The following is a 26,360-nucleotide window of genomic DNA, read 5'->3' as shown; positions in this document are numbered from 1 at the left end:
GTTTAATGCATTGAAAGTAAAGTGTGTAGTTAATGAAATAGTTTTTAAAAAACTTAAAACAGTAAAACTTCCTCAACAAGACTATTGCCACCCCATTTTAAATACAATCCCAAAAAATGTTCACAGATGTATTTTGCTATATAAATGTCTTCTCTATGATGACCACCTCTTCAACACAACATACATCTGACAATTGGTGCTCTAATACGACTTTTCTTTTTGACAAAAAATTTTGAAGTACACTTTAAAATGAATTGCTTCTGGCTAACCATTTGCTCTATATTACATGATTTCAGCAGAAATAGCATAAAATAAATTACTTTTTGAACAAAACTGCTTGTTCAAATGGTCACTGGTCATTTCAACCCAGAACCATATTGCCTCTGCCTGCTAGGCCTCCTGTCTTGGTGCTGCATTTACATCGTCCCACATAAATCCTACATCACCCCAGCTCTAAAAGACAAATTGATCATCATTGAGACAAATAGCTATTAGTCAACAGAGCCAAGCATTGCTTGAACAATCAATCATCATCCTACAAAACAACGAGGCCACTTGAGATTACATATTAATAATTTCACATGAGTGCATGTAATTTTTCTCTTCAGACAATTAGAAAAAGCCTTTGTATTCATTTAGTCTTGAGTTAGGAGGTTGGTATTAAATGTACTTGCAGATGTTCTTATGACATCAAAAGGATGTTGCTACTCATGAATTCATTGGGCCTGGGTTGATTTGATATTCAGTGACCTTGGGGTATGCTATGGTCATGGTGGAATTGATTCAATTCAGGTGGGAGGTCAACATTGCTAGGTTAATGTGTGCCAGCAATGGCACATTATTTTTAAAATTTCACAAAATTTTTGCTTTGAACATTTAGAATTTTGATCTTACCAGCCCACTTTCAACCAAGAAATGATAATCGTTTTTAACTATTAGAACCATTGTAATGTTAAAACACTGAAAATGATTTCTTAAGGTTAGTTAAATTCCTGCGTATAAACCCAGGTAGTCACAAACTATAAATGTTACTGAAGTGGTTTAGAGTAAGAGAAATTTATTGTTTTATTTGCTGGGAACTCCTATTTCTGTCTTTGAAACTAAATCGTTTCTTTATTAATCACAGTCCTTAATTTTTTTATTAAGAGATAACACTTATTAATCACAGTCCTTAATTTTTTTATTAATAGTTAACACTTATTAATCAAAGTCTTCACTGCTGTCAGAGTCATTTTCGAGACTCAGATAGGTCGGAAAGTCGTCGTCGGAATCAGAGGGTATTTCAATGTCGAGCGACAGAGGTGTTAAGGGCCAATTCTCGTATATATGGTCTGTCACCCACGTTGCACCGTCAACCCTGTCGCTGTGAACGCCTCTCAATGCTGGTAAACAGTCGGCAAAATATTCGCTCATATCCTCATCAACACCTCCTGATGCTGCATTCACCTCTGCACAATTACAAAAAAGAAAAAAAAGACTGGTTTTGAGAATAGAAATTTATAGCGTTTACTTTTTAAAAAATTATAGATACTATATTTATCGTGAGTACTATAAGAGAATCTGAGCAAACTAAATAAAGGTGCAGACGAACGAATCAAACAAGAAATCAGGCTTGCAACGTTGATATCCAAGTACCGTGGATAAAATGGTTGGTACTAACACGGTACCATCTCCGGAATAGAACCGATCACACACTAATAATACTTGCTACTGGAAGAAAAACTATAACAAACGGTAGAAGATGAGTAATCTAGTGGTGAAAAGTGAGTTCACTCCACGATGACAACTGAACACGTAAAAAGTACGGTAAGGAGAAAGGTGGGAATCGAGCGCACAGTGTGGATTTTACTAGGTTTCAACTAACGCTCACCCACCACATGCCCCTAACTATGCTTTATTCATAAGATATATGGGAATATAACGTACCCATTGGCTCTTCTGTGCAGTCACTGCAGCTCCATTTTGATCGCTGAGGCTGAATAATACAAAATGGCAGTGATACAATAAAGGATTGTTTCACGAGAAAGAAAACTCTTACAGCTTGATCACATCTCTAAAAGCTGACGACACTCTAATCGGTCGTCAGTACAAATAATAGTACAGTACAGCTGTAAATAACACAATACTGGGGATTCCACCTGAAAGGGTAGTTTTTCTAAACCACAGATTTACCAAGTTTACTGAGACAAGCGTGTTGGTGGTTAAACAAACACGTCCCTACTGTCTATATGTAACTGAAAATGGCTTTGCAAAAAAAAAAAAAAAGCCAACAAAATTTGACCAAAACATCTGCACTTGGTACTTTGGCCGAGTTGTGGCCTGTCATAATTTTCACATAGTAACTACACTTTGTCTACTGTGAGGGATAATTGATAAATATATTTGTCACAAACACTGGCATCGGCAAAGGTCTTCAATGTCAGTAATTAGCATTTAGATCAAATCATTTGCCTTTTTGAAAACATTTTTTAAAAATACTACACATTTGTTAAATATACTATAGTATCAGTTTCATATGTCTTTTACTAGCCAACAAATCAGATTAATTTTCATGTTGGATGGGCTGATCTTTAAGATTCTGAATACGCGTTTGTCAGAAAGAAGTAGTGTAATGGTATATAATAATGATACAATGATTCACACTGCTTAACGTTAAATAAGCAAAAGACAAACAATACTTAGGGTCTCTTCAGCCAGTTTTGAAAGGTATAGTAGACTGCAGCCAAAGAAACCCGACAACACCCACAGAAAACCACTCTACCTATGATGATGTTAAAAAAGATCATTGACGAGTTCAAGTACATGGGTTTGCACGCAAACTGAGTAAAGTGCAACATCTTCACCTTTTCTTGGCACAAACACAGGGTGCTCTGTTTAAGATGCTGTTTCAGATCCTCTGGTTCTGGGATTTCATGTTTTTCAAGGTGCCGTCTAAAGACTTCCAAGACTTCAATTTGTTCTGTGGTGCTAATCATTCTGAAAAACTTCTGCCATCGATCCGTCAGCAGGACGTTTTTGTCATGAAGATCTCTGTGGAAATATTCAGAAGCGCCACTCGTATTGTCATTCAAATGTCTTTACAAAGTTTTCTGACCGTGCTCACAGCTAAATCCTTACTCTTATTCTTCTTAAAGTTTAGTTCCACTCTTCAGTCGATCAATCAATCTTTAGTTCTCTGGGATAACATTTGCTAAAATAAATGCTGGAAGCAAATTGCGTCTCCACGATTTTTTTCTTCTCTTTTGTGTGACCAATAATTAAGGAGCTTATAAAATGGATTTCTAAGGAATTTTTGCATAGCCATAACATTTTTTGGTAAGTTCTATTCAAACATTCACATTTGAATAACTTACTTGTAAGCAGGAAGCTTTAAAAAATTGTTTTCACACAGTTCATCAGCAATGTCTTCCAGGGGAATAACAGCCACGACCACACATCGAAAGCACATCTCATGAATTTCGCTCATGCTGGCCCCAATAGTTTTAAACGTGGAGCGGAATCTTTCTAGCAGAGGCACAACAATGTTGAAGAACTTGCTGGGTGGAACGTATAAAAGAAGCTGCCACAGGCGTCGGGCCCGTTCTTGCTGGACAGGACACGCGGACTCAGTGAATTCTTGATTAGCTCCTATTTTAAGAACCCCCTTCGTTATAAGAATATCGACAATGTCATCAGTTAGTGGATCGACCATTTCTTTAAACTTCTGTAGGATGTTCCTTAGGTACGTCTGCTGACGAGCAAAAGGGACTGAAAAAAAACCCCATCAAAGATATATTACTCTAATATTAGAAAAGCTGATTACCTATTGCATACATGAAGTCTCTGCATCAGCTCCCCCATCACGTCCTCTTATGTCTTTTCTTTATCTTTGGAATGTTATTCATTTTATTTCATTCTAGATAGATTCTATACCCACACCCGACCTTTTGTGAAGTGTGTGTGTGCGCTTGTTCCTACAAGTGTCTGTCAGACTCGAGATACTGTCTTTTGAGTGTAAATGATGACAAAATAAAATATCATGAACTTTATATTGACCTTGTGTATTATGCTCTAAATTTATGAATACACTGTGTTGTGTAATTCAGACACAATTAAATCATCGTCATCGCTGACAGATTTGTATCATTGTGAAACAGGTTACTTAGTAAATCTTTCTTGCAGGTTTTACACTCCATTTTCACTCCGTGTCGTTTTCTTCAGGCTGGCCGTCGGCAGGTGAGGTGACCTCCACTTCAGGAAGCATAATCTTCATCCCTGTACATCAGACCTGCATGCAGAAATACACGACACACCAGAGAATAGGTTACCTCGCACACACACACACATTAATACTCAGTTTCTCTTCCTGTCTGCCTGTTTATTTATTTAAGTAACAGCTGTCATTGATTGTAATTTTGTTCACTATCAAAATATGTTCTTTAACAAACATTTTCCTGAAGACTGGATGGTGCTTCTGTCGTTGACACAAGAAACAGCTATATATTAAAACTAATTCAAGAAAACATGCGGTGGAGAGGGCTCGATCTTACACACGGGTCTCTTAAAACTGGTGAATAATTTCTCATTTTATGTTGGGTGTGTATAGTTCGTGGTGCTGGCAATAGAGAAGAGGAGCTTACACGACACGTACGATCTCATAGGTGAGAAGAACTCTGGCCACATTAGAGCCAGTGTACATGTCAGGACTGTCCAGTAAGGGTAACGACAAGTAACATCACAGACCTATCAGTATAGGTAACAGTGTAATGCACTGAACGACAGGATGGCATGTGGAAGTATTCAGTAGTCTAGTAACACTGGATTTATTAGCATAGCAGGGAGCAGTACCACTCGATCCTTTCTTCTTCGAGGCTCATTCTGGATGAGCACTCACATTCCTCTCTTCTTTAGTACGACAGTTCAATGAACAGAGATATAAAACCCCGGATGATCTGGGGTTGAAAAAGGTAGTGGTCAGGTAACAAAGTGTCTGCTTCTTTAGTTCCGGGTCTGATCTCGTGTACATTTACCGTCTCCCGTGACCGTTCGATCGTACATACCCGGAATCTCGCATTGATGACTGATGAAAAAGCTGACTTTCCGTAGAAATTTCGAGCAAATCAACCGCGAATTTAAAAAAAAAATCAAACTAAACGCAATGGTTCATGAGTTGGTGAGTGCTTGTGTTCCAGATGACATATCATTTCAGTCTTTGATAATTACTGCAGTTTTAATGTATTTAAAACATTATCACAACTGTTGAAGCCAAAACTTACCATTTCGACCGTAAATAACAGGAATGGCGAGTATTCCGTTAAAGTGAAGCAAGATGGCCGTGGTCGACGACAAAACTCGTGTCCTTCTGTCTACATAATCGGATTTTACCAGAAGGTAGATACCAGCTACATATATGTACTTGCTAAGTTGGCATTGGTTACCATTGAAATCACTGGTCAAGAAGACATATCGATAAACCATTTATAAAAACAAGATTTTAAAATAGATATTTAATTTGAAAGTTAGAAATTCTATGGCCTTCACTACTGCTATCGTTAGGTCCTTGAGTTCAAATCTCGCTCCGGGACTTTTTTGTGTGGAAGTGATACCTGGTAAAAGGACTGACCGTCGAAGTTTTTTCCAGGTGCTAGGATTTCCTGTACCTTTATCTTCTGTGGCCCACCACTATAGTGCGAAATAACATTACAGAATTTTGTAAAACAATTTTCTATAAATAAATCAGCCACCCAACCGTACAACAAATCCACTAACCTTGACAAACGGAAATTTCGTTCACTCTATAAATAGACGATTGTAGTCCAACTTTCTTAGGGGTGGCGCCCTTCGCATCGCCAGCCAACTAGAATCCAAATAACAAAAACTATACTTAGACCGAGACTCTCAGTATCAGCTAAACCTTTGATAGGAATTAAACGTGAAGGATATTAATGTACGAGAGACAAGCTCTACACTTGTCGAGTAAGACAACGCATCGGTCGCTCCAACCATTACTGTATTGTCTAGGTTTCCTAGAAATTCTCTGCGTCTTTATCTGTTGGTAAATACATGTACTTTTTCATTTGGGCAAGGACAGAAAGCTTTAAGGATTTTTGCATTTTCTCTAATACAATATCGTGTTGTTTGTAATGTGTATTTACTTTTCAGTGGAGGAACCATCGAAGGATAACGCTCACTATGAGAGTGCACCCGGCCAGTCTTGTTTGTGTGTTTGTTGAGCGTTGTTGTTGTTTTTTAAGGTTATACTCATATCTCCGGGAAGGAGAGATCAGAGGATGAAATAGTATTTTTCAAGGTGTTGTGTGTCTACGTGGAAAAAATCACGCCTGTCTGTCCATGGAATGATGTGACAAGTAAAACGAACTTTTAACCCAAACCACACACAAAATATCCCAGAACCGTCTCATGGGAGTCGTTCTAAATGATGAGCTAATTTGGAATAGCCCACAGATGGCTGTCATCAAATGTTCACGTTTCTATGTGATTTTGTGTTTCTAATCTGTTTAAGTAGTTCGACTTATTATTTAAAATGAGAAGGGATGTAAACCTGGTTTATTTATAGATGTGCCCGAGTGTGGATAGCTTTGAAAGGCATACCAGATCCACCCTAGAGAGTAGATAGGACGGAGGTGCTAAAGTTTATAACAACTGAAGAAAAATTACATCGACTGAATAAATACTACTACTGGAAGAGAATTCTTCTGTTATAAGACATGTCAAAAATACAAATAAGAATTAAAAGTACTCAAAAGTAGATTCATTTATTGATGTTAAGATTGTTTTCTCCACAATTCCACCCACTTTCCTTCTAACAGATTTATTTTGTCTGAGGTAGAAGGCATCACTCGAAGCTAAATGGAAATGTGGCAGTAGAAATGAATGTTATCAGCTGCATGTCTCTCACACATAAATGAACAATACAACAGCAGATCGATGTAGCAGAGACAGCGACCTGTGACCTGTCGCAGATGAAAACATGAGCAGATGACCAAATTCTGGAAAAGTAATCATTACTTGTGGTTACCCTGTTCACGCTATAGTGCTCTACTAACATCTTATTCTTAATTTAAATTTAATTTGTGCACTTGTAACGAGAGCTTTACGGCCGAAATAGGTCGCACTCTCTGCACTGACCAGTAATGATAAAAGGAAGGTAATGGAAGACAATGGCACACGGAACAGACGCCGTTACACGGAATCTTCGATAAGTCAGTAAAGTTCTGCATCAAAAAATATCTGAAAGTTATCATGACATTTGTATGGAATCTCATCTCGCAATCGTCGGTGCATGGGCCCAACTTTGGCAGACAGAAATATCGTTCAATCAACACGCTGCCATTGTAAGAAGCTTGCTGGAGATACCTGATGTCAGACTGGCCTGATGACAGTCATGTCAGACTTGTCTGTATTGCACGAAATGCTTGCTGTGACAGCTCATCGCATCTTTCTGAAGCAGCTGCAGGGAGGTAATCAGTCTGAGGTCGACACTGCCATGTGTAGATCTCAAATCTAAGTCAAGATGGCGCACACGTGACAGTAGAAATAAAATGGAATGGCCCCGGAAAAGACGAAAAATGGCGCGGACACAGAAATCCACACAGAAACGGAGCAAATATCGTAACAGATGTACTGATGAACATTAGACGCAAAACTTCTCGCAGATCAACAGACAAAAATGAAAAGTGAGGGAGAGCACTCATCCGCTAGTCAGGCGAAGGGACATCACTCTCGTGTTGTGTTCACTTTGTTCATACTCGCGCTCTACTAACAGGTAACAAAATGACAGTTGACAGAGCAATAATAAGAAGTGTAATTTCGGCACCAAGCAGGTAAGTTATGTCTAGCTAAAAGGGGAGATCGTGGGGTTAACATACTTTGGCACTAAGGTTATTGGTTAAAGTAGTGAACTGGTCAAGCTGGCGGCATATCGGCCCGACTGGCGCGCCAAATGTCTGGCTCCCCTATTCAACACCGGTGGCCAGTCGGCGCTAGCGACAACACCTGACGTAAGCGGCCGCGATTCAACTACGGCCAGGGGAGACAGCTGAGCCCGACCCCTCTTTGTCCAGCGGAAGGCCGGGTACCGCCTGAGGCGACCAACGCCCCTTACACATGCTTTTAGACCCTTTCCACACCTCCAAGGCAACCGGGAGGAAGTTACGCCCACCGGAAGAAAGAAACGAAAGAAGTCTGGGGCAGGGGCAGAGACGTCACTTTTCCGGGTGACGTGGTAGCGAACAGCCGACGGAGGTCCGTCTGGTGTTAGACGTTAAAAAGGTCCAAGGGGCTTGAAATATTATTGTATCTGGATGTAAGAAATCTATTGGTAAATCATGAACTATAACTGACGGACGCATGACCAGTGGAAATTATTAGTGAAAGTGTGAACTTTGGCTTGTGAGGAGAACTTTGACCAGTGAGGAGAAAAAGAGCCAGAAAGCTAAGTTTTAAGATAAGATGATACTTGTAACTACAGGTAGTCCTCGGGTTACGACGGTCTCGAGTTACGTCGTTTTCGTGGTTACGACACTCATTCCCACTTACAGCGACAGTGATAACAAAACAACGTAGTGGGCTTATTGTTGAGATGGAAAGATTATTGGCGCTTTGGTTGCAAGACCAAAATCAACGCCGTATCCCTGTGACTTTTATGGTTATTCAGGAGAAGGCTAGGTGACTGTTTGAGGCGTTGAAAAGAGAAAAGGGGGAAGGAAGTGAAAGTGAAGAATTTGTGGCGAGTATAGGGGTTGGTTTATGAGGTTTAAGGATCGTGCCGATTTCCATAACATTAAAGTGCAAGGTGAAGCTGCTAGTGCTGATGAGAAAGCAGCAACTGAGTTTCCTAATGCATTGGCTAAGATAATTGAGGAGGGTGGTTACTGTGCTCAACAAGTGTTCAACGTGGATGAGACAGGCTTGATGTGGAAACGTCTGCCTAACCTAACACTGTTTATTACTGTTACAGCACTTACAGTACAGTATTTCATTATTAAACGTACTGTACTACAATATTTTACTGTACTTATGTTTATTGATAATTATGTAGGGTACTGTGTTAGGATAGGTGTTTGGATAGGCTAAGTGTCTGCAGTACTGTACTGGTTATTATGGTACAGTACTGTATGAACGTAAATGTCTGCGCCGTATTCTTAACATCCGATGGCCTGAGAAGATCTCCAATACCGCCCTGTGGGAGAGAACCAACCAAAACTCTGCCAGCCTAGACATCAAGAAGCGAAAGTGGGGCTGGATTGGCTACACCCTACGAAAGCCAGCCGACAATATAACGCGACAAGCTCTGGGCTGGAACCCACAGGGGAGACGTAAGGTTGAGAGACCCAGACAGACGTGGAGACGATCAGTCCACAGAAAGGCAGAGACAGCTGGCATGACATGGTCCCAACTGAAAAGGGACGCCCTGGACCGGGTCCGATGGCGGCGTGTGGTTGCGGCCCTATGCTCCACTGGGGGCGAATAGGAACGAAGAAGAAGACTGTATGAACGTATGATCCGACTTACGTCGAAATTCGGTTTACGACGCCGCGTTAAGAACGGATCCCCGTCGTAAGTCGAGGACTACCTGTATTTCTTTATGTATATATATGTATGCACTTTTTGTTTAATTATATTCTTTTGATTCATACCAAAGTTTCTATATAGGAATGTGTTGTAATTAAGCGTGTGGGCGCATGCTGGACGAGTGCATGCGAGTAAAGTGAACCATTGCGCGCAGGACACACATTGCAGTACATTACACTCTCGGTTCCAAAAGCAGCAGAACTGCCAGAGAAATAAATGTTGTCAGACATGGGGCGTGATTGGGGTTCAAATCCTCTCTCACTAACGTACGACGTGGATGGAAAAGTGTTGCGGGCCCTAAGGCTGGTCCTCTCGGTTCCAAAAGCAGCAGAACTGCCAGAGAAATGACTGCTGTCAGACATGGGGCGTGATTGGGGTTCAAATCCTCTCTCACTAACGTACGACGTGGATGGAAAAGAGTTGCGGGCCCTAAGGCTGGTCCTCTCGGTTCCAAAAGCAGCAGAACTGCCAGAGAAATGACTGCTGTCAGACATGGGGCGTGATTGGGGTTCAAATCCTCTCTCACTAACGTACGACGTGGATGGAAAAGAGTTGCGGGCCCTAAGGCTGGTCCTCTCGGTTCCAAAAGCAGCAGAACTGCCAGAGAAATAAATGTTGTCAGACATGGGGCGTGATTGGGGCTCAAATCCTCTCTCACTAACGTACGACGTGGATGGAAAAGAGTTGCGGGCCCTAAGGCTGGTCCTCTCGGTTCCAAAAACAGCAGAACTGCCAGAGAAATGACTGCTGACAGACATGGTGCGCGAGCGGGGTTCAAAGTCTCTCTTACTAACGTCCGACGTGGATGGAAAAAAGAAGTTGCGGGCCCTAAGGCTGGTCCTGTTTGTTCCAAAAACAGCAGAACTGCCAGAGAAATGACTGCTGACAGACACGGTGCGTGAGCGGGGTTCAAATTCTCTCTCACTAACGTCGGTCGTGGATAGAAAAGAGTTGTTGCTGACCATAAGGCCTCTGTAACGTTCTGCAGGTAGAGCTGGCGTTGAATAATCGTCGACGACATATTCGCACGGCTCCTGGACCCTGCTGGGTTGCCCCCAGTAGAACCTATCGGCACTTTTGACCGTTGCAAACAGAGATGAGAAGCTGGAGGATGATGGAAGAGTTCCTCCGTTAGGTACACGGGCCCTGCTCGTCGTCAGACCTGCAACAACAAAAAAGGTGTTCTAGGCAAATCAAAGAGGTGATTAAAAAGCGAAGTGTTTAGTGGAGGCATCGTCATCTTGTATTAAATCCTCTTCCCCTCCTTCAATCCTTCGCCTCCTCCCGACACGGAGTGCTTTTCGGCTACATTGTGATGGAAGCTTGTGATTTATGGTTTGTGACTGAAAAACACTGCTTCTCAGTTTGTACTTATAGAGATAAACCATAAACATCAAATACTTTTTATTACCGAAAGTGCAATATTGCACAAAATAATGTCAGCTTTATATTTTTGAAGATAACCTTTAAGAACTATGCTATACCCTCTTCTTTCATTTTTTTGTCCACCATACCGACCTTCCCTCACCTACACATGCATATAATAATAAACTGAATTAAGCTCTCGCTCACCGTTATATGACATCATACACACACTAGCGCACGCACGCACATAAAGGGATGCATGCAGGAATGTGCATTCTCGTTTTATAAGTGTTCTATTACATGACTTTGAATAATTTTGATGGCTGTGAGTCGTTTCGTGGGACAGTTGCCTCCCACGCAGAAGTTCACGGCATCAGTTTCTGCTCATCACCACACACCCCAAGCCACCAACAATGAGGGAACCTTCTCATACCAACAACACCTTTAAATTTATTCTAACACTACCCACACCAATGAGATCATTACATTTCATGACAGCAAAACACTCATGACAGAGATTGGTGTGTTCTGTCAACGTTCTGTCAACGTAAACCAAATAATCGAGGAAAATAAAAGACTGGAACCTACCCTCGGAGGCAAGACTGCGACGCAACCCATCCGGAATGTCACACTTCTCTTGCTGCTTTTGTTGTCGTCGTCCTGGTGTTCTCTCAGTTGATTTCTTGTGTCCAGTGGGCATGAAACACGACAGCAGACAGCGGAGTCCTCCCTGAGAGTTAGAGATTAGGTTTTTGGTAGAATGTCATAAATATTTACGAAACTCTATAGGGTCAAGGTTGGCTTAGCTGGTACGTACAAATACAACAATAAAGTGAAAACAAGGGGTGAGGTAGACAGGTTTTACATTCATAGGGACACAAAAATACATGAATACATAGGTGCTAGACTGGGGAACTCTTGTGCTCGAACATGTACGGTTTTATTTGTGCGGTTTCCTATTATTCTGAAAAAACCGTTACTATAGCACGATAAATGCAGACTTTCAGACTCCGAAATGTCACTCAATCTCTCTCATTCTTTAGTGTTGATTGCCGGTAATGTTATGATTAGTGTACTAGTACGACGTAGTACACTGTTTGGTGTTGATTGCCGGCAATGTTATGATTAGTGGCTTCTTAATGCGATACAGTCTGTATTCATGGCGCGTTGCCTACGAATCATTGGCTCTTCTGGAAGAAGGAAGAAGCACATGAATCTGTCTAATTGTTGCCTGTCATTCCCGCTTCAGTTTAGCCTCTTGACCTGTGTGAATGTCAGGAGAGGCTGAACCATCCCGGTTGTAAAACAATAAAACAAAGAAAGAACAAAGAGGTACCAGTTTTGAGTGGTAGTTCCCATCGACTTCATCTGAACAGGTACAAGGCAGGCCGCAGGATAGTTGATAGGATAAATCCGGTGGAACTGAGATCTCATACTTGATGAGATGCTTTGCAAAGATCTCACTCAGTTTTTCACATTTGCTCGACCTGGCCTTTTGTTTCAATATGTTTAACAAATGAGCCCACTTCATTGTCAGTGGTCCTTTGTGCTTGGTGTCACTGCAACCAGAGTTCTGCACTGAGACCTACTGATTGCACATTTTCTTCTTTCCTTCCTTTCTTTCCTTTCTTTCGTTCTTACACACACACACACACGTTCACAAACACAAGCAAAAAATAATAATAATAATGATCATTATTTCTTACCCGTGATCAATTATTTTTATTATTTTGTTCTTGAGCAGGTCATCAGCAATGTCGTCAAAATGTAGAACATTGAGGACAACATCCCGCAAACACATCTCCGGCAGGTCTTTGTCCTCTGGCATCGCTAGCGAGACCAGATGAGGGTACATGGTTTGCAGCAGAGGCACGACGATATCGAAGAACTTGGAGGGCGGCACCCTCTTCAGACGATCCCACAGCCGGTACACGCGATCTCGATTGGTGCACAAGGGGTCGCACACTTCTCCCCGATCCTCCACGTGCAAGGCACAAGAAGTGATCAGCTGATCGACAAACTCGTCGTCGCGTGGCTCCATGACACGTTTGAAGTCATCCAGGAGGTTTATGAGCAGGTACTGCTGCCGTGCAAAGGGGACTGCCAATCAATCAATCAATCAATCAATCAATCAATCAATCAATCCAGCCAATCAAATTGATAAAAAATGCAAGCAAAAAGCCAGCCATAGGAAACAACTACTCAGTAATCAATAATTAGATTTAAATTGCGCTTTTTCCCAACTTTAACCACACAGGAGAGTAAAATGAATAAATCCAAGCTAGGATATAGTGTACAAAAAATATCATAAGGGTTATCAAAGTATGCATGCGGACTAACACTTGTCACGTGACGATTTTTTGTGTGCAAGGATGCTAGCAGGAAAAAGACCCAGAAAAATGTGTCTAACATCTAGGCTTTGCCTTGAATACCTCTCTTGAAACCTAAATAGCAAACTTGTTCTACTACAAAAGGTATGACACCAATTGGGAAAGGATAAAAAAAAAGTAGTAATTATAAAATATTTACAAAATGCATATCTACAAAAATATATATATACATGTACATGCAAGTGGTTGAAGAAAAAAACAAAACAAACAAAAAGAAGGAAAATGAAAAAAAATTCTACTGAAATAAAGAACCAAGACAGAAAAATCCACAAAGGAGGAGACAAGACATTTACCAAAGTCCTGGCTCTGCGTGTTGTCGCCCATCCACTGTGAGGTAGTTGACCTGCCTGCCCTAGCCATTGCCACACTGTCCACAGAATACCTACGACTCGACATTTTACTGCCAGCGTGAACTACAGAGAGAAGTGTGAGACAAACATACAAACACGTGTAAAGCTGATGTGCACAACCTGTGGTTTGATCACAACTTTTAAACAAATCTTTACTATCTCACGTTTTGCTATTTTTTTATTCATGGTGTTTATATAGTTTACTCTCTCTCTCTCATCACACACAAATGCGTAAACATATACTAATACATTATATTAAAACTTGTATATATATATATCAACTAAACTACAAATACAGTTTCTGGATATGTCACTAGTCTTTTAGTAGGCGCTGTGCTATCACTATTCTTTGCGCATGACATAACCATTAGGACTGTCACCACTGTATGAGGTCAGTATGTATGTATGAAGTCAGCATGTCTTGTCATCATCATTTCATGTAATCAACATGTCAGCAAAGCTTGTAGTACCACACCTTATTCGAGGGCTAATAGTCACACACCAAAGAGGTGCTACCATCAACAGTTGAAGAGGAGCTAGGAAGGCAGAAGAAGAAGAATAAAACCCTCTATCACGTGAACTCTAGACCTTCGTGACTAAAGGAGGGTCTCGATAAAAACAAGCCCACAGTAGCTGCCATGTACAAGAAAGTAAATAGAGATATCAGGAAATGGATGAAGGAAACGAAGGGAAAACTGGATCGAGGAGGAAATTGTAAACTACTTGAGTGGCGGCACTGACAATTAATTAACAGGATGATACCAGTCGCTGAATACTCTCACCTCAACAGTAGATAATTTCCTAGCGAATGTTCAAGTTTTAAACGTACCTGTAATCTAGACACAATCCTAGTGCAAAGGTCGCCATCAGTAAAAACCTCAGGTCTGTTAGTGTCACCACATTTATCGACAAAGGATATGTTTATCACCAGTCAATGAGTTAGTTTCAATTCAGGAAGTTACTTTGCCATGGAGATCATCTATTAAATCGGAGAGCTCCGATACTAAATAAAGGTGCTCGTGTTCTATTCGTGGGTATGTCTATATATATAGTAATGAAACAGAACATGTTACTAAAAATGTCCTTAATTATCCTGAATCCATTTAGTCATCCTGTAAGTCATTCATTGCTAAGTCAATAGGAGATATACAGTTAACTTTTATCATAATCTTTCTCTCTCTCTGTCCTTCGCAATCTCAATTTAATTCTTCTGTGTGCTAGTAAAGAATGGTACAGCGAATGGACGCAATAATTAACTTAATTATTATACTCCTTTCAAAGAAAAGTAGGGGGACAGTAAACATTGCCAAAAATTACAGAGCAATAAGTCATTCAAGATAATCAATTCTTAATGCAATCAAAAAACACCTCAACTCTACTGCTGGATCGAGTTCGAGTCATCAGTATTTATCCAACATACAAAACAAAGTTTCAAATGTACCTGTAATCTAGGCACAATCCTAGCGAAAAGGACGCCATCAGTAAAAATCTCAGGTCTGTTAGTGCCATCACACATTATCGACGAAAATATATGCGTTAATCATTTCTCAAAGATTTAGTTTCGATTCAACAAGGAAGTTAATTGCTTTTCCAGATGATTATCAAATCGGAGATTTCCGAAGCTATATATAAATAAGGGTGCGCGTGTTCTTATCGCAGAATTTTATTTGTGTTCATATAATATCGCAACAGAGCAGGTTACTAAATATACCATTAATTATCATGATTACATTATTTTTATTCATCTAGTCAACTCTGGGAGATGTAGTTAACTTTTATCATTATCTTTTTTCTCTCTCTTCTTCTCGTAATCTCATCTTCCCTTTCTTCTTTCTGTCTCTTCTACTTCACTCCTTTTTTTTTTTTTTTTTTGTCTTTCGTCTTTCCTTCGCTCTTTTTTTTTTTTTTTTTTTCACTTTAATCTATCGCTCTGTCGATATTCCTTTCCCAAAATATCTACCCTCTTCTCAAATGTTGACATTTCTCTCGTTTCGGCCTTTTGTTCTTCTACGCTCCTTTTTTGTCTCTAGACACAAATTAACATTTCTATTCATATCACAAGCAATCAGGCTTAAGTTATTCATAATTCACCGTTAAAAACTGGATCTAACAAATATTGTGGAAAGCAAATCGGTCGGTTGGTTGTTTTGGCGGGATAATACTTCCCTCTAGAAATGATTTCGCATTATTAAGGGAGAGTAAGACGGGAGTAAACCAGAGTAACCAGTGGAAATCATCCGATGCTCAACCCTGCAAACAGCTGTCACATACAGAGTATGTCCCGAGGCGAGAACTGAATCCAGGGCCTCTCATTGCAGTGGTGATAAGCAAAGTGTTGTAATCACTAAACTATCAGGCGACCCGGGAAAGCCAATCATGTGACAAGTTCAGACAGCCAGACTCAGACAAAACCAAAGCTAACAAAGGGCTAAACTACTGTCAATATTGAAAGACTGACTAAAGCAGGCTGAACAAATACCTGGTCTATCGATAGTCAATTAGCGACACGAGGGTCCACACTGGGGTAAATTAATCCAATATTTTATGCTCGGTGTGATATTTCCCGGCTAGGGGAATGAATCTTCATTATACACTGATAATGTTTCTGTTTAGCGGAAGAAAAACATATTAGATGGTGTATTTGTTGTAGAGTTTGATATATTTTGGCGTACAGTCAACACCTAGTACCCATAACACACACACATACACACAGGGATGTCAATCCACACATTGACATTCAGACACATCAGTGTACACGCAAACAATACACACGCCCTCATACTCACAAGAAAACACATATACACATGAGAATGGAAAAAAAAAAACAGGTCAAATAATATTTCCATTAACTATACAGAGGGACACAAAGTTTATTTGCCTCCTTTGTTCTGCACATGATTTAATTGTGTGATATGAGCAGAAAAAATACAACAGTTAGAGATATTCATCTAAAATAAAGAATTAAGTTGCACAACAAAGACAATAAAAAGTAATAATAAATGAGAAGATAACCCAATCATGAACAGTTCATTCCACCGAGTAGAAAAATAAACTGAGACGTATTCATGTGGGTGTGTGTTTCTGTGGCCAGGATCACGACAAGAGCATACAGCAGGTAAGACAGGTGAGGCAGCAGCAAAGTTCACTTCTGTAGTCCTGTCTCTGTCGAGCAACAAGTTGCGGTAGGGTGGTGAAGCCGCCTCCACCGAGTCTCAGACCTCATTTAACGACAAAAGGAAGAAAGCACCAGCATCAGCTCAACTATCGAAACCAGTAAAGTAGTTTACTGCACTCAACCAATTTTAAATTAAATCATTAGATAATCAAAATGTTCTCTCAAGAACACTCAACATCCGTTATTTAACGGTAGAGACAGACAAGAAGCAAAACATATTAGCGAAACTTGTAGAGATCTTTGAAAGAAAAAAAACAAACCACAACATACAGACCGGAACACAAATGCAATAAAGCTCAGCCAGTCCAGACTAATGGAAAGGAAAGCACGCGAGAAGCCAATGCCAATGTTCAGAAAAAAACAAAGGTAAGTTGGCGGCAGCAGGTTCAAAAGATTAAAGGACTTCTATCCTGTGTCAAAAGCTTACAGGTATTGCTGTCCTGTGACAAAATGTAACACACCTTAAAGTCCTTGCAGGCCATCAATGAGGCCCTGATTTTTTTTTACGGACACATTTAGAACCTTTGCTTGATGGCAAAATAGGGTTTTCCCGGGTTTTAATTGATGTTCATCCCATCACCCTGCAACTGAAGGCTAAGAAAGATGAGAGTGTTTCCTACTAATGCTGCTACTTCAGTAGATGCTCGCAAAAATTGGAAGCAATATGCGACATCATCACTAAATGTTAGAGAGCAAAAGACCAAAGATGGCAAAAACCATGAAGCTAGTGGACACTGAACTTTTATATAACTAACTAAACCTATAACTGTGTTGATCAATGTTTGCAAACACCATTGTTTTTATTACTGTGTACTTCTCTGAAGCCTAGTCAGCATTTGGGTACACAACACAACCATGTTGACTTTTCTAAAAGTGAATAAAATAATTAATTTTATTAGTAATGTTAAAGTTATATGTAGTAACACATTGAAAGATGGTTATATTTTTCATTCAGCAGGTAAATTACATGAAAGGCTTAGAGAAAACAAAGTTACTAAGCTTGATATTTCTGCTCGCGCTTTTTCCATTCATTGTTTTTGTTACAGTTAGTTTACTTAAAATCCCTATAACTTTATATTGACATGTGATACAGGCCTAAAATTTGAATGAAGTTTTCTACATACATATGTAAACATTTCAGTGAGAGCTTTTTAAAAAATATTTAGTGGTTTAGTAGTTACTAAGCTTTCACTTTGTTTTCCTTCGCCTTTTCAGTTTCTTGTTTTAGTAAGCTTGTTTAGTTCAAAAGCTTATAACTTTATATTGGCATGTGATACAGGCCTAAAATTAGGTTGAAGTGTTCTTTATTCATATTTAAACAATTCTATGAGAGCTTTTAAAAAAATATTGAGTAGTTTAGAAGTTACTAAGCTTTCAGTTTTTCTTTCCGCGATTTCTCAGCTTCTTGTTTTGGTTAGAGACTGTTTACTTCAAAAGCTAACTCCTTCTTTTTGACAAGAGATATAGATCTGCAATTTGGTTGAGCTTTTCTTCATACAAATTTAAACATTTCTATGACAGCTTTTAAAGAAATATTCATTAGTTTGGTAGTTATACCATTTTAAATCAAAATTTCTTAAAATTTAACAACAGTGTTTAACAAAAAAATTCATAAAAAATAAACTAAGCCGATTTTGCAGAATCCCCGTCATAGAATTGTAGATCTGTATTAAAGCTAGCTATTTCAGACAAAATTTTGAGTCTACTCACAAAATTGAAGAAGTTTTTAGCTTTTAAAATTGTTTGTTTTGGCGCCATTTTGGATTGTTTCCATGGCAACCGATAGCGCGACGAGTGCAGTAAAACCATTTTTTGAAACTTCATTCAAGGGCTAAATAGCTGATACAAAAAAATCCGCGCTATCCCGTGAAACAAAAAAAAATTTTTTTCGACCGGTGTCTGGCCTTAAGGTGCGCAGCCATAAATCCCTTGTATCTAACAAGTTCTTGCAGGGTGATTTACAACTAAACACGAAGACCTTGACAAACTTCTTAAAATGCTTTTAAAAAATGGTTTTCAAGTAACTAATTCTTGTCAAAGCCGTGGCTTTGCTATTTTGCCTCCTGCTTAGTGATCAAAAAAAAAAAAAAAAAAGCTGATATAATAATCTATCATGCAGCTAAGCTGCTGACCACGGACGTGTATAGGTGGACTGATGTCTGCCAACACTTCACCTCTTGCAAAATTTTCAGCTGTTAGTCTCGGCGAGCTTACAGCATGAATGTGACTAACCGGAAGCTTTGTACACACCAGCCTCGTTCTAGTAGTTAACTAAAAATCGTCTGCAAGAAGTCCAGTAATGCAATTTAACTCGTGCTGCTCATACAATGCTTCGTGTTGGCGTCCACAACTTGCTCTAAACAACGAGGTGTGCAGCTTGTCTCAGTGGCTTTAATCATGCAAATCAGGTCACCTGATCAAACGTAAAGGCAGGCCATAAAATCACACCTCGCAACATGTAAATCGGATGTCTTATAAAGAGAAGAAGCCTTGATCTGTCAAATGCTGGAACGCGATTATAAACCATGGGACATACTGAAAAAAACTCCGCCGGAGTTTCCGTTTGTTCCTGCGTAAATTTACTGCAAGAAGGATGTCTAAATCTGTCTTTCAGCAAATATATCATTGCCTTTTACACCTTCCTTCGTATTTCACCATAGAACAACTTGAAGTCATGAGAACAGTACATCACGAGGGCAGCAACGAAAGGTAACATATGCACGTGACCACAGGACGAACTACAGAGGGCGTGGTGTGGCCGCGGAAGGACTTTAAAGGAAACAACATTTTATGCCCAGCTAAGGAACGCAATTTCACGCCCGAAACAAAATGGCCATCTCAGTGGATGAGGAAAAAACGACATCGAGAATCGATACAAATCACCATAAGAATTACCTGCCGTTTTTTCGACCAAACATACTACGACCTTTTTGTTTTGCAGGGGAACCTACTCTCGTGCAAGAAAATGTTTTTTAGTCCGTTATTACGACCCAGACACCTTCCTCGACCAACAATAGAACACGGAAAGCACTTTTACGATGGCACTAAAAGTCAGGGACATTATAAGAAAGCAAATCTCGGCCATCGAGTTCTGAGCCACCTCCTCTGACCACAAACAGCAGAAAGGCATTGTGGGTACGGCGTCATCAACTCTGTGATTCCCTGCTGAATCCATTGCACGCTCCAACGAGGTGTCAGCAGACCGGAAGACGACGTGTTGTCAAAGTCTCAGATTCCATTCAAAGCTGAGGTTAATGTTGTGACCCCTGACAATTCGTCCGCTGCTTGGTGACCATTGACCCCTTTTCTGCCGCTGGGCAGCACTTGTGTCTTGAGGCCGTTCTTTACCTGATACAAATGAATGAACGTTTGACCGACTTTGGCAAGTTTTGCGTCTCAGTTATGTATAACCTTTTCCAAACTTATATATATATATAAGCACTTTGAAATGATAGCAAAAGTATTTGTCCGGTGGACAGGGGACGTTAGTGGCGTATTAAGGACCAGAGGGCGCTGTAGTTTAAGAAAGGGTCTTTGTATGGTTTCGCTGGCGATCTTCTCCCTTGTGAAACTTGTTTCTCTAGCAAGAGTCAGTCTAATCTTCGTTGGGGTGGCTGGTAACAAAACCCTTGCTTATCACCACTGCAGTGAGAAGAAAAAAGTCTAGGGTTCGAATCTCGGGATACTCGCTGTGGTACCTGTTCGCAGACTTCATCGTCGGAGATGGGGGAGGAAGAGCTATTTGGATACTTCAGTTTCCCCCTCTCCTGTTTCTCCTCATAGAGCAAAATCACTTCTAGGAGGAAGCACTTTCCTGCAAAACCAATCAACCACTCTCGTCTGTACAACTCGTCTCCCTTGGATGGGACAGTCCAGATTTTGTTTCTATTTGCCTTGCAGGAAAACTGATTGTAGTAACCGAACTGTGACCCCAGTTTAGTTTAGTTTTTTCCCCTCCCTTTCCCCTGTGAGAGAGAGAGAGAGCGAGAGAGAGAGAGAGAGAGAGAGAGAGAGAGAGAGAGAGAGAGAGAGAGAGAGAGAAAGAGAATACAATAGTTTATATTTTCAGAAGCTTGTAGTAACCCATGACTCTTTCTTTACCTCTCCCCTCCACGCCCCACCAATCCTTCATTCGAAATCCCTCAAGTGAGGATCCCTCTCCTCAACCCACCCTTGAAATCCCCTCATCCACAATCCTACCTTGGAAAAAAAAGCGTGGACGCTCGAAGAACATACCTACCTTCCCTTTTCCTCCGCCTACAAAGCAGAAGGCCTTCGTCTTTCATCAACGTCCTGTCAGCATTGTAGTCTCGCGACGGACATGTAGGCCCGTGAGTTAAGTGAGACCATCGAAGCTTTCTCACCTATAATCTTTATTCTGTGCTTCGTCTGAATTTATTTTCGCTTTTCTTCTCCATCCTTCTCTTTGGGACAGACATCGTAAGGATCGGGCCGCGGAGAAGTAGCATGGTGGTGCTGGCGATGCCATCTGACCACAAGCAAATGCAAGTTTCTGGACATTTCTCCGCGATCGCCCAAAGCTCGGTTACGTCAGCAAAACGTCAAGATGGCGGCTGCTGATACGGGGGAAGGAGATTACACCCAATGAATATGTAATGCTACTATGATGTTTTTGCAGGATGGTATCTGACAAGGACATCGTAAAGTTTTGATATGGTACTTAAACAGGATCTTCTTATTCTGATAGGTAAATCATTTCCGACTCATGAATGGGAACAGAAGCAGAAAACAACAAAACATCCTTGCCGACTGGGCACCTTGTTTGCTGCTGAAGCAAATAAATGTTAGTTGTCGCACATGGACAGAAGCTCTTGATGAGGCTCATACTCGTTTGTGTTCAGGCAGACAGACAAGCAGACTGCCGTTTTCCATTCTTTGTTTAGCGAATACGTTAGAACAGAAAAAATAATGTTAATAATCAGTTAAACATTAAATATCAATTAAAATTAATGTTTCAGTTAAACATTTATCATGTATTAACTATTTAATATTTTATTCAAATTTCTTGGCATTAATGCTTTTTTTTGTTTAGTCTTTTTACATGTAAATATGCATGAAATAATGTGCGCAGGCACATTCACTCGCACAAACGAACCAGCGGAATTGCATGTTTTCCAACGACAGTTAGCAGACATTAGATAGAAAGGTGGAATGGATAAGTGCAAAGGTCAGGCAGTAACCTCCAGCATGGCCGTTCTTTATGTCACAATATTACAGACCGCGTCTGACGCCCACACCGTAAACGATCGCCAGTCATCTGCAGCCTGGCAGGCCAAGCGATAAGCGGCCAACGGTAACGGAACAGAGACTTACTGACCGTCAGCACCCAAATCCTGAGCGGAGGATATATCTTCCTATCGCCGCCGTCTGCACCCTAATGGCTTTATGCTAGTTTGTTGATATCCAAGAACGGTTGTAATGCGGACGTGGCACAATGTTTATCGGAAAGGTGTGTGATTTCTAGATAATGTTTCACGCCCGATGTCCGTCATTTCCATAACAGCACCGGCAGCCACACGCCGCCCTTTCCGGAAGCAGCATCCCGTAGCAGCGAGTGTATGAATATACATTTACATTCAAGAATTCTTATATGTAAGATAGAAAAAATCCCATAAAATATGACTAATAATATTTTTAAAAAATTTTAGAGTTAAGTTCAAATTAGCTGTAGACCTCTCTTAATTATCCACCTTAGTCCTGCGTACTTTGCCCCTCTGTCTGTCTGTCTGTCTGTCTGTCTGTCTGTCTGTCTGTCTGTCTGTCTGTCTGTCTGTCTGTCTGTCTGTCTGTCAGGGCCATTGAAAGCCAGCACGGTCCAGGTCCCCGAGGCAGACGACCTCTCCGGGCTCATTGCATTCATCATTATTCGTAATCATTTACTATTTTTCCAGTATATAACAGTATACTTACGAGGTTATGACTGGCAATATCTACTTTTAGTAAAGCAATATATATATACAGTAAGCATTAACAGAAGTGTGCAGTTCTGTAGCGTTTTTTGAAGTCTAACTTTGTTTATTTGTTTTTTTCCCTAGTACTGCCTTTTCTTTTCAGTTTTGCGCTCAAGGTTTGTGATGGTGCATAAGGGAGGCGTTGTAATAATTAGGAACTAAATGAAATGAACAAAATTAAATAAATATATGTACATCTCTGTCTATAATAATAAAAATGAGAAATTTGTACTTGTTCTCGACTGTAACAAATTTGCAGAGGAAAAAGTGAAATACCTAAATCAGTGTCTTACTCTTCTGATATCACACACACACGCGCGCGCGCAAACACACACACAGACCACACCTTACAGAAGTGCAATGGCATAAAAACAAAGTTCATCATCGCTTTTTACATCATCTGCACAATGAAACAAGCTGTAGACGACAATTTACATGCGTATGGCGATCAGACTTTGTAGACAGTAAAGACACTTGACGAGAAGTAAATGAGCATTAATGAGAAGAGACGCAAAAAGATTTTATAAAGATTTTCCTCTTCACAATAAAACAAGCTGTGGACGACAATTCACATGCGTTCGGCTGCCAGGTTTTGCTGACAGTGAAGAGGCTGGACAAGGACAAAATAATCATTGTCTAGTCTCTTCACCACCAGCAAAACCTGATCCCAATGCACATGCAAATTGTCGTCTATCGCGGTAATGAACTTTATTTTTATGCGCATGCGCAGACCACGTCAAAACGGTCATTGCATCCCAGACATCGGGGGATGCGACACTTGCGACCCATTTCTGACACTTGTTGTTTACAGGTTGCAGCAGAAGGCAGGTCCCCACTGCCTTTGTTCACAGAGTTGCCCACACATCGGTCACATACCTTCCTCTTCACAGCCGAGGGTCCGGGTACACCCGTCCTTCCTGACCCCACCCCGAGTCAAGCATGCTGTCTGTCAGCCAAAAAATAGGTCGCCATGTTCTCTTACGTGTTCTAAAAAAACAATGTAAAAGTATGAGGGGTTCCGACACTCTCTTCAGTTGTTGACTGTCGTTCGGTTAAAATCAGAAAACATTCTCGCGTACTTTACTGACTTCGGACTGACTGCACTCACAAACATGTTTGCCAAGAAGCAAAAAACTCCAATGAATTTTCATGGTGGTAGAAGAGTGGAACGCAGTTACGCTGTTGCGCAAAATGCTGTAAATGGAATAATAATATGAAAGATCAAACGAGACAGCACGCGGGAAAACATTGTAGCATAATATCACGAAACAAGCAGGAAATAGAGAAAAATCACAGATACACAAACTTCTAGGCCCAACCTCCCACCACCGCCCTCCCCCAACACACTCATATTTATACCCACACCCACACCCACACATCTACACTCGCACCCACACCCACACCCACACCCACACCCACACCCACACCCACACCCACACCCACACACACGCACACAAACGCATGCAAACGCACGAACAGTTGGAAGAGGGAACAGGAGGACGTACGAATACAATAACAGGGGAAAAAACAAACAAATAGAAATAGGGCAACACATTGATTTTGAACTCTATACCTTCAGTGTAACCTGACCTGCAACTACAAAGGAACAAGCATGATTACTGCCTCAGTTCGGAAATGAGAAATTCTGTCTTGGCGCTGTTTGCATCGCCAGTCCTGAGACAGTATCATCAATCACATCTCGACAGCTGCGGGAAAATGCGAGATAAAATGACTGTTACATGTAAACACAAAAAGCGACCAGTGGTCAAGATACGCCAATAACATGTCGAAAGTGAATGGAATAACTGAACTTTAATGGAATTTTAAATCTTGCCTCAATCATGTTCTGTCACTTTTTGAAGGCTTGCAGAAAAAAAGTCTCGGAAACAAAAGGTAGATACAAAGTAGAAATTCCTCAAAACTGACAAAATATACACCATATTGACGGACAAGGCCTCTAAAGACACTAGAAAATCTGTAAACTCTTTATTAAAAACTAGATGAGTATCATCTCATTCTGCTTAAAAGTTATTATAGTCTTCAGCCAGAAAAAAACTTGACGGGAACTCATCTCTGTCAAAAATAAAATAATGGTATGATTTATGCAAAGATTGCAGAGTAATTGGCAGAGCAGCAAACAGTTTTTCTATTAGATTAGATTGTTTGGCAGTTCTCACAGCTACCCTCAATGAGATTATTTTATTCAATTGTCAGCCAATGTTCTGTATACACACGCGTCGGTGGTCAAAGCGGAAGTTAGGGGTGTGTTTGTGAACTACTCAGCATTGCTTTGCCGAGATATACAGACGTAAATAAATGGGTGGAAAAAAATCACGGTTGACAAACTGTTGCAACTATAAATAAAAAAGGCAAAAATTTTCGTTTTTTCGATGGTAAATACCTAAAAGATTGAATGGAAAAAAAGCAGGTCCACCAGGAACAAGCTCTGACTCAGCAACACACAACAGGATGCGGTAAACACTTCCTGTCATTAGTTTCGATATGACCCGTGCATTGCATCATGGGTTTGAAAGTCAGTGAAAACATCTAAACGGAAACCTAACGAGAAAAACATCCTTAAGCTATCTGCTCGACCATCGTTGTCAGGCTTTTATTGTTTTGATTGGTTGTTGCTGTCCTGTCCAAACTTGCTGCTTTGACGAGAGCAAGCAACTGTGAAAGCTACTTCGTCAGACTCAGAAATTTTCTTTAAATACCTTTAAATCATTCCCGATACATTTGTCAATAAAGCTAAAATCCTGTAGCTGATAGAAGACATTCATAGTGACACATTTTCATCAGCTAAGCCACGCACATGCGCAGAAACCTATTTTCCATTTTGTACACGGCACTACGACAACTGCTCAATGCTGATTGGATGTTGCCATGGGACACCAATTTAAACGAAATACTCTCGATGTATATATTTCCACGACCAGGAATATTTGACTTCTCTCACCATGCACCACGTTGGAAGCTTCAGGAGAAACAGATGAAGGTGGTAAAGGTTTGTATTCCTTCCAGCTTTGATCCGCAGATAATTATCTTTGTATTATCGTCTCATTGCATCAGCCAGAGTATACTGGAAAAAATAACGCATAAAATGCAAGGATAAATACTAGTAAGAAAACAAACAAGCAAACAATCAAGGAACAAACAGTAATCTTACAATCTATAGTTTCCAGTGTGTGTGTGTGCGCGCGCGCGCACGTGTGGCCGAGTGCCAGGACCTGATTGCATGCGTGCGCGCGCTCCGTTTTTATGCTTTCTTCGCCGCCAGCTGACAATGGCCTAAAATGAAGCCGTTACTTACTATCGTCCACCCGTCGTAAGATCTCCCGAAACCAATATGTCTTACTGATGTTCTTTGCAGCTGCTTAAGGGGATATTGTATTCTGTTCTAGACAGCAAAAACTAGTTCTATGTGGAACACAACTACTAGAACCACACACAGATACATATATATATATAAGATTGGCATTGTTTGCAGGAAGGTGACCAAAATAGAGCGTGTAGTTTATGTTTGTGTGAAATG

General features: G+C 40.5%; 2 protein-coding genes across 5 annotated transcripts; both read right to left on the bottom strand.

Annotated features, from left to right (window-relative positions):
- Positions 1 to 126: 126 nt before the first annotated feature.
- LOC112556217 lies at positions 127 to 5,389 on the bottom strand. Of its 3 annotated transcripts, XM_025225014.1 has the most exons (7): positions 5,256 to 5,389; positions 4,142 to 4,267; positions 3,354 to 3,747; positions 2,844 to 3,030; positions 1,927 to 1,975; positions 1,177 to 1,448; positions 127 to 1,133 (listed from the first exon to the last, which is right to left on the bottom strand). In XM_025225014.1, exons 2-6 carry the CDS (start codon positions 4,173 to 4,175, stop codon positions 1,201 to 1,203), a joined length of 912 nt encoding a protein of 303 aa, XP_025080799.1. In that variant the 5' UTR covers positions 4,176 to 4,267; positions 5,256 to 5,389; the 3' UTR covers positions 127 to 1,133; positions 1,177 to 1,200. The 3 variants fall into 3 exon arrangements, with proteins under 3 accessions (XP_025080799.1, XP_025080798.1, XP_025080800.1); XM_025225013.1 differs by having other exon boundaries at positions 127 to 1,448; XM_025225015.1 differs by lacking the exon at positions 1,177 to 1,448 and having other exon boundaries at positions 127 to 455.
- Positions 5,390 to 9,580: 4,191 nt separating this feature from the next.
- Positions 9,581 to 15,266, bottom strand: LOC112556213. 2 transcript variants are annotated; one of them, XM_025225007.1, is made up of 6 exons: positions 14,508 to 14,641; positions 13,622 to 13,741; positions 12,645 to 13,038; positions 12,275 to 12,497; positions 11,527 to 11,668; positions 9,581 to 10,735 (listed from the first exon to the last, which is right to left on the bottom strand). In XM_025225007.1, exons 2-6 carry the CDS (start codon positions 13,722 to 13,724, stop codon positions 9,633 to 9,635), a joined length of 1,965 nt encoding a protein of 654 aa, XP_025080792.1. In that variant the 5' UTR covers positions 13,725 to 13,741; positions 14,508 to 14,641; the 3' UTR covers positions 9,581 to 9,632. The 2 variants fall into 2 exon arrangements, with proteins under 2 accessions (XP_025080792.1, XP_025080791.1); XM_025225006.1 differs by lacking the exon at positions 14,508 to 14,641 and adding an exon at positions 15,120 to 15,266 and having other exon boundaries at positions 9,582 to 10,735.
- Between the last annotated feature and the right edge of the window lie 11,094 nt (positions 15,267 to 26,360).

This window comes from Pomacea canaliculata, linkage group LG2, assembly GCF_003073045.1.
Source record: "Pomacea canaliculata isolate SZHN2017 linkage group LG2, ASM307304v1, whole genome shotgun sequence".
NCBI classification, from domain to species: domain Eukaryota; kingdom Metazoa; phylum Mollusca; class Gastropoda; order Architaenioglossa; family Ampullariidae; genus Pomacea; species Pomacea canaliculata.
This window is presented reverse-complemented; position numbering and strand designations above follow the sequence as displayed.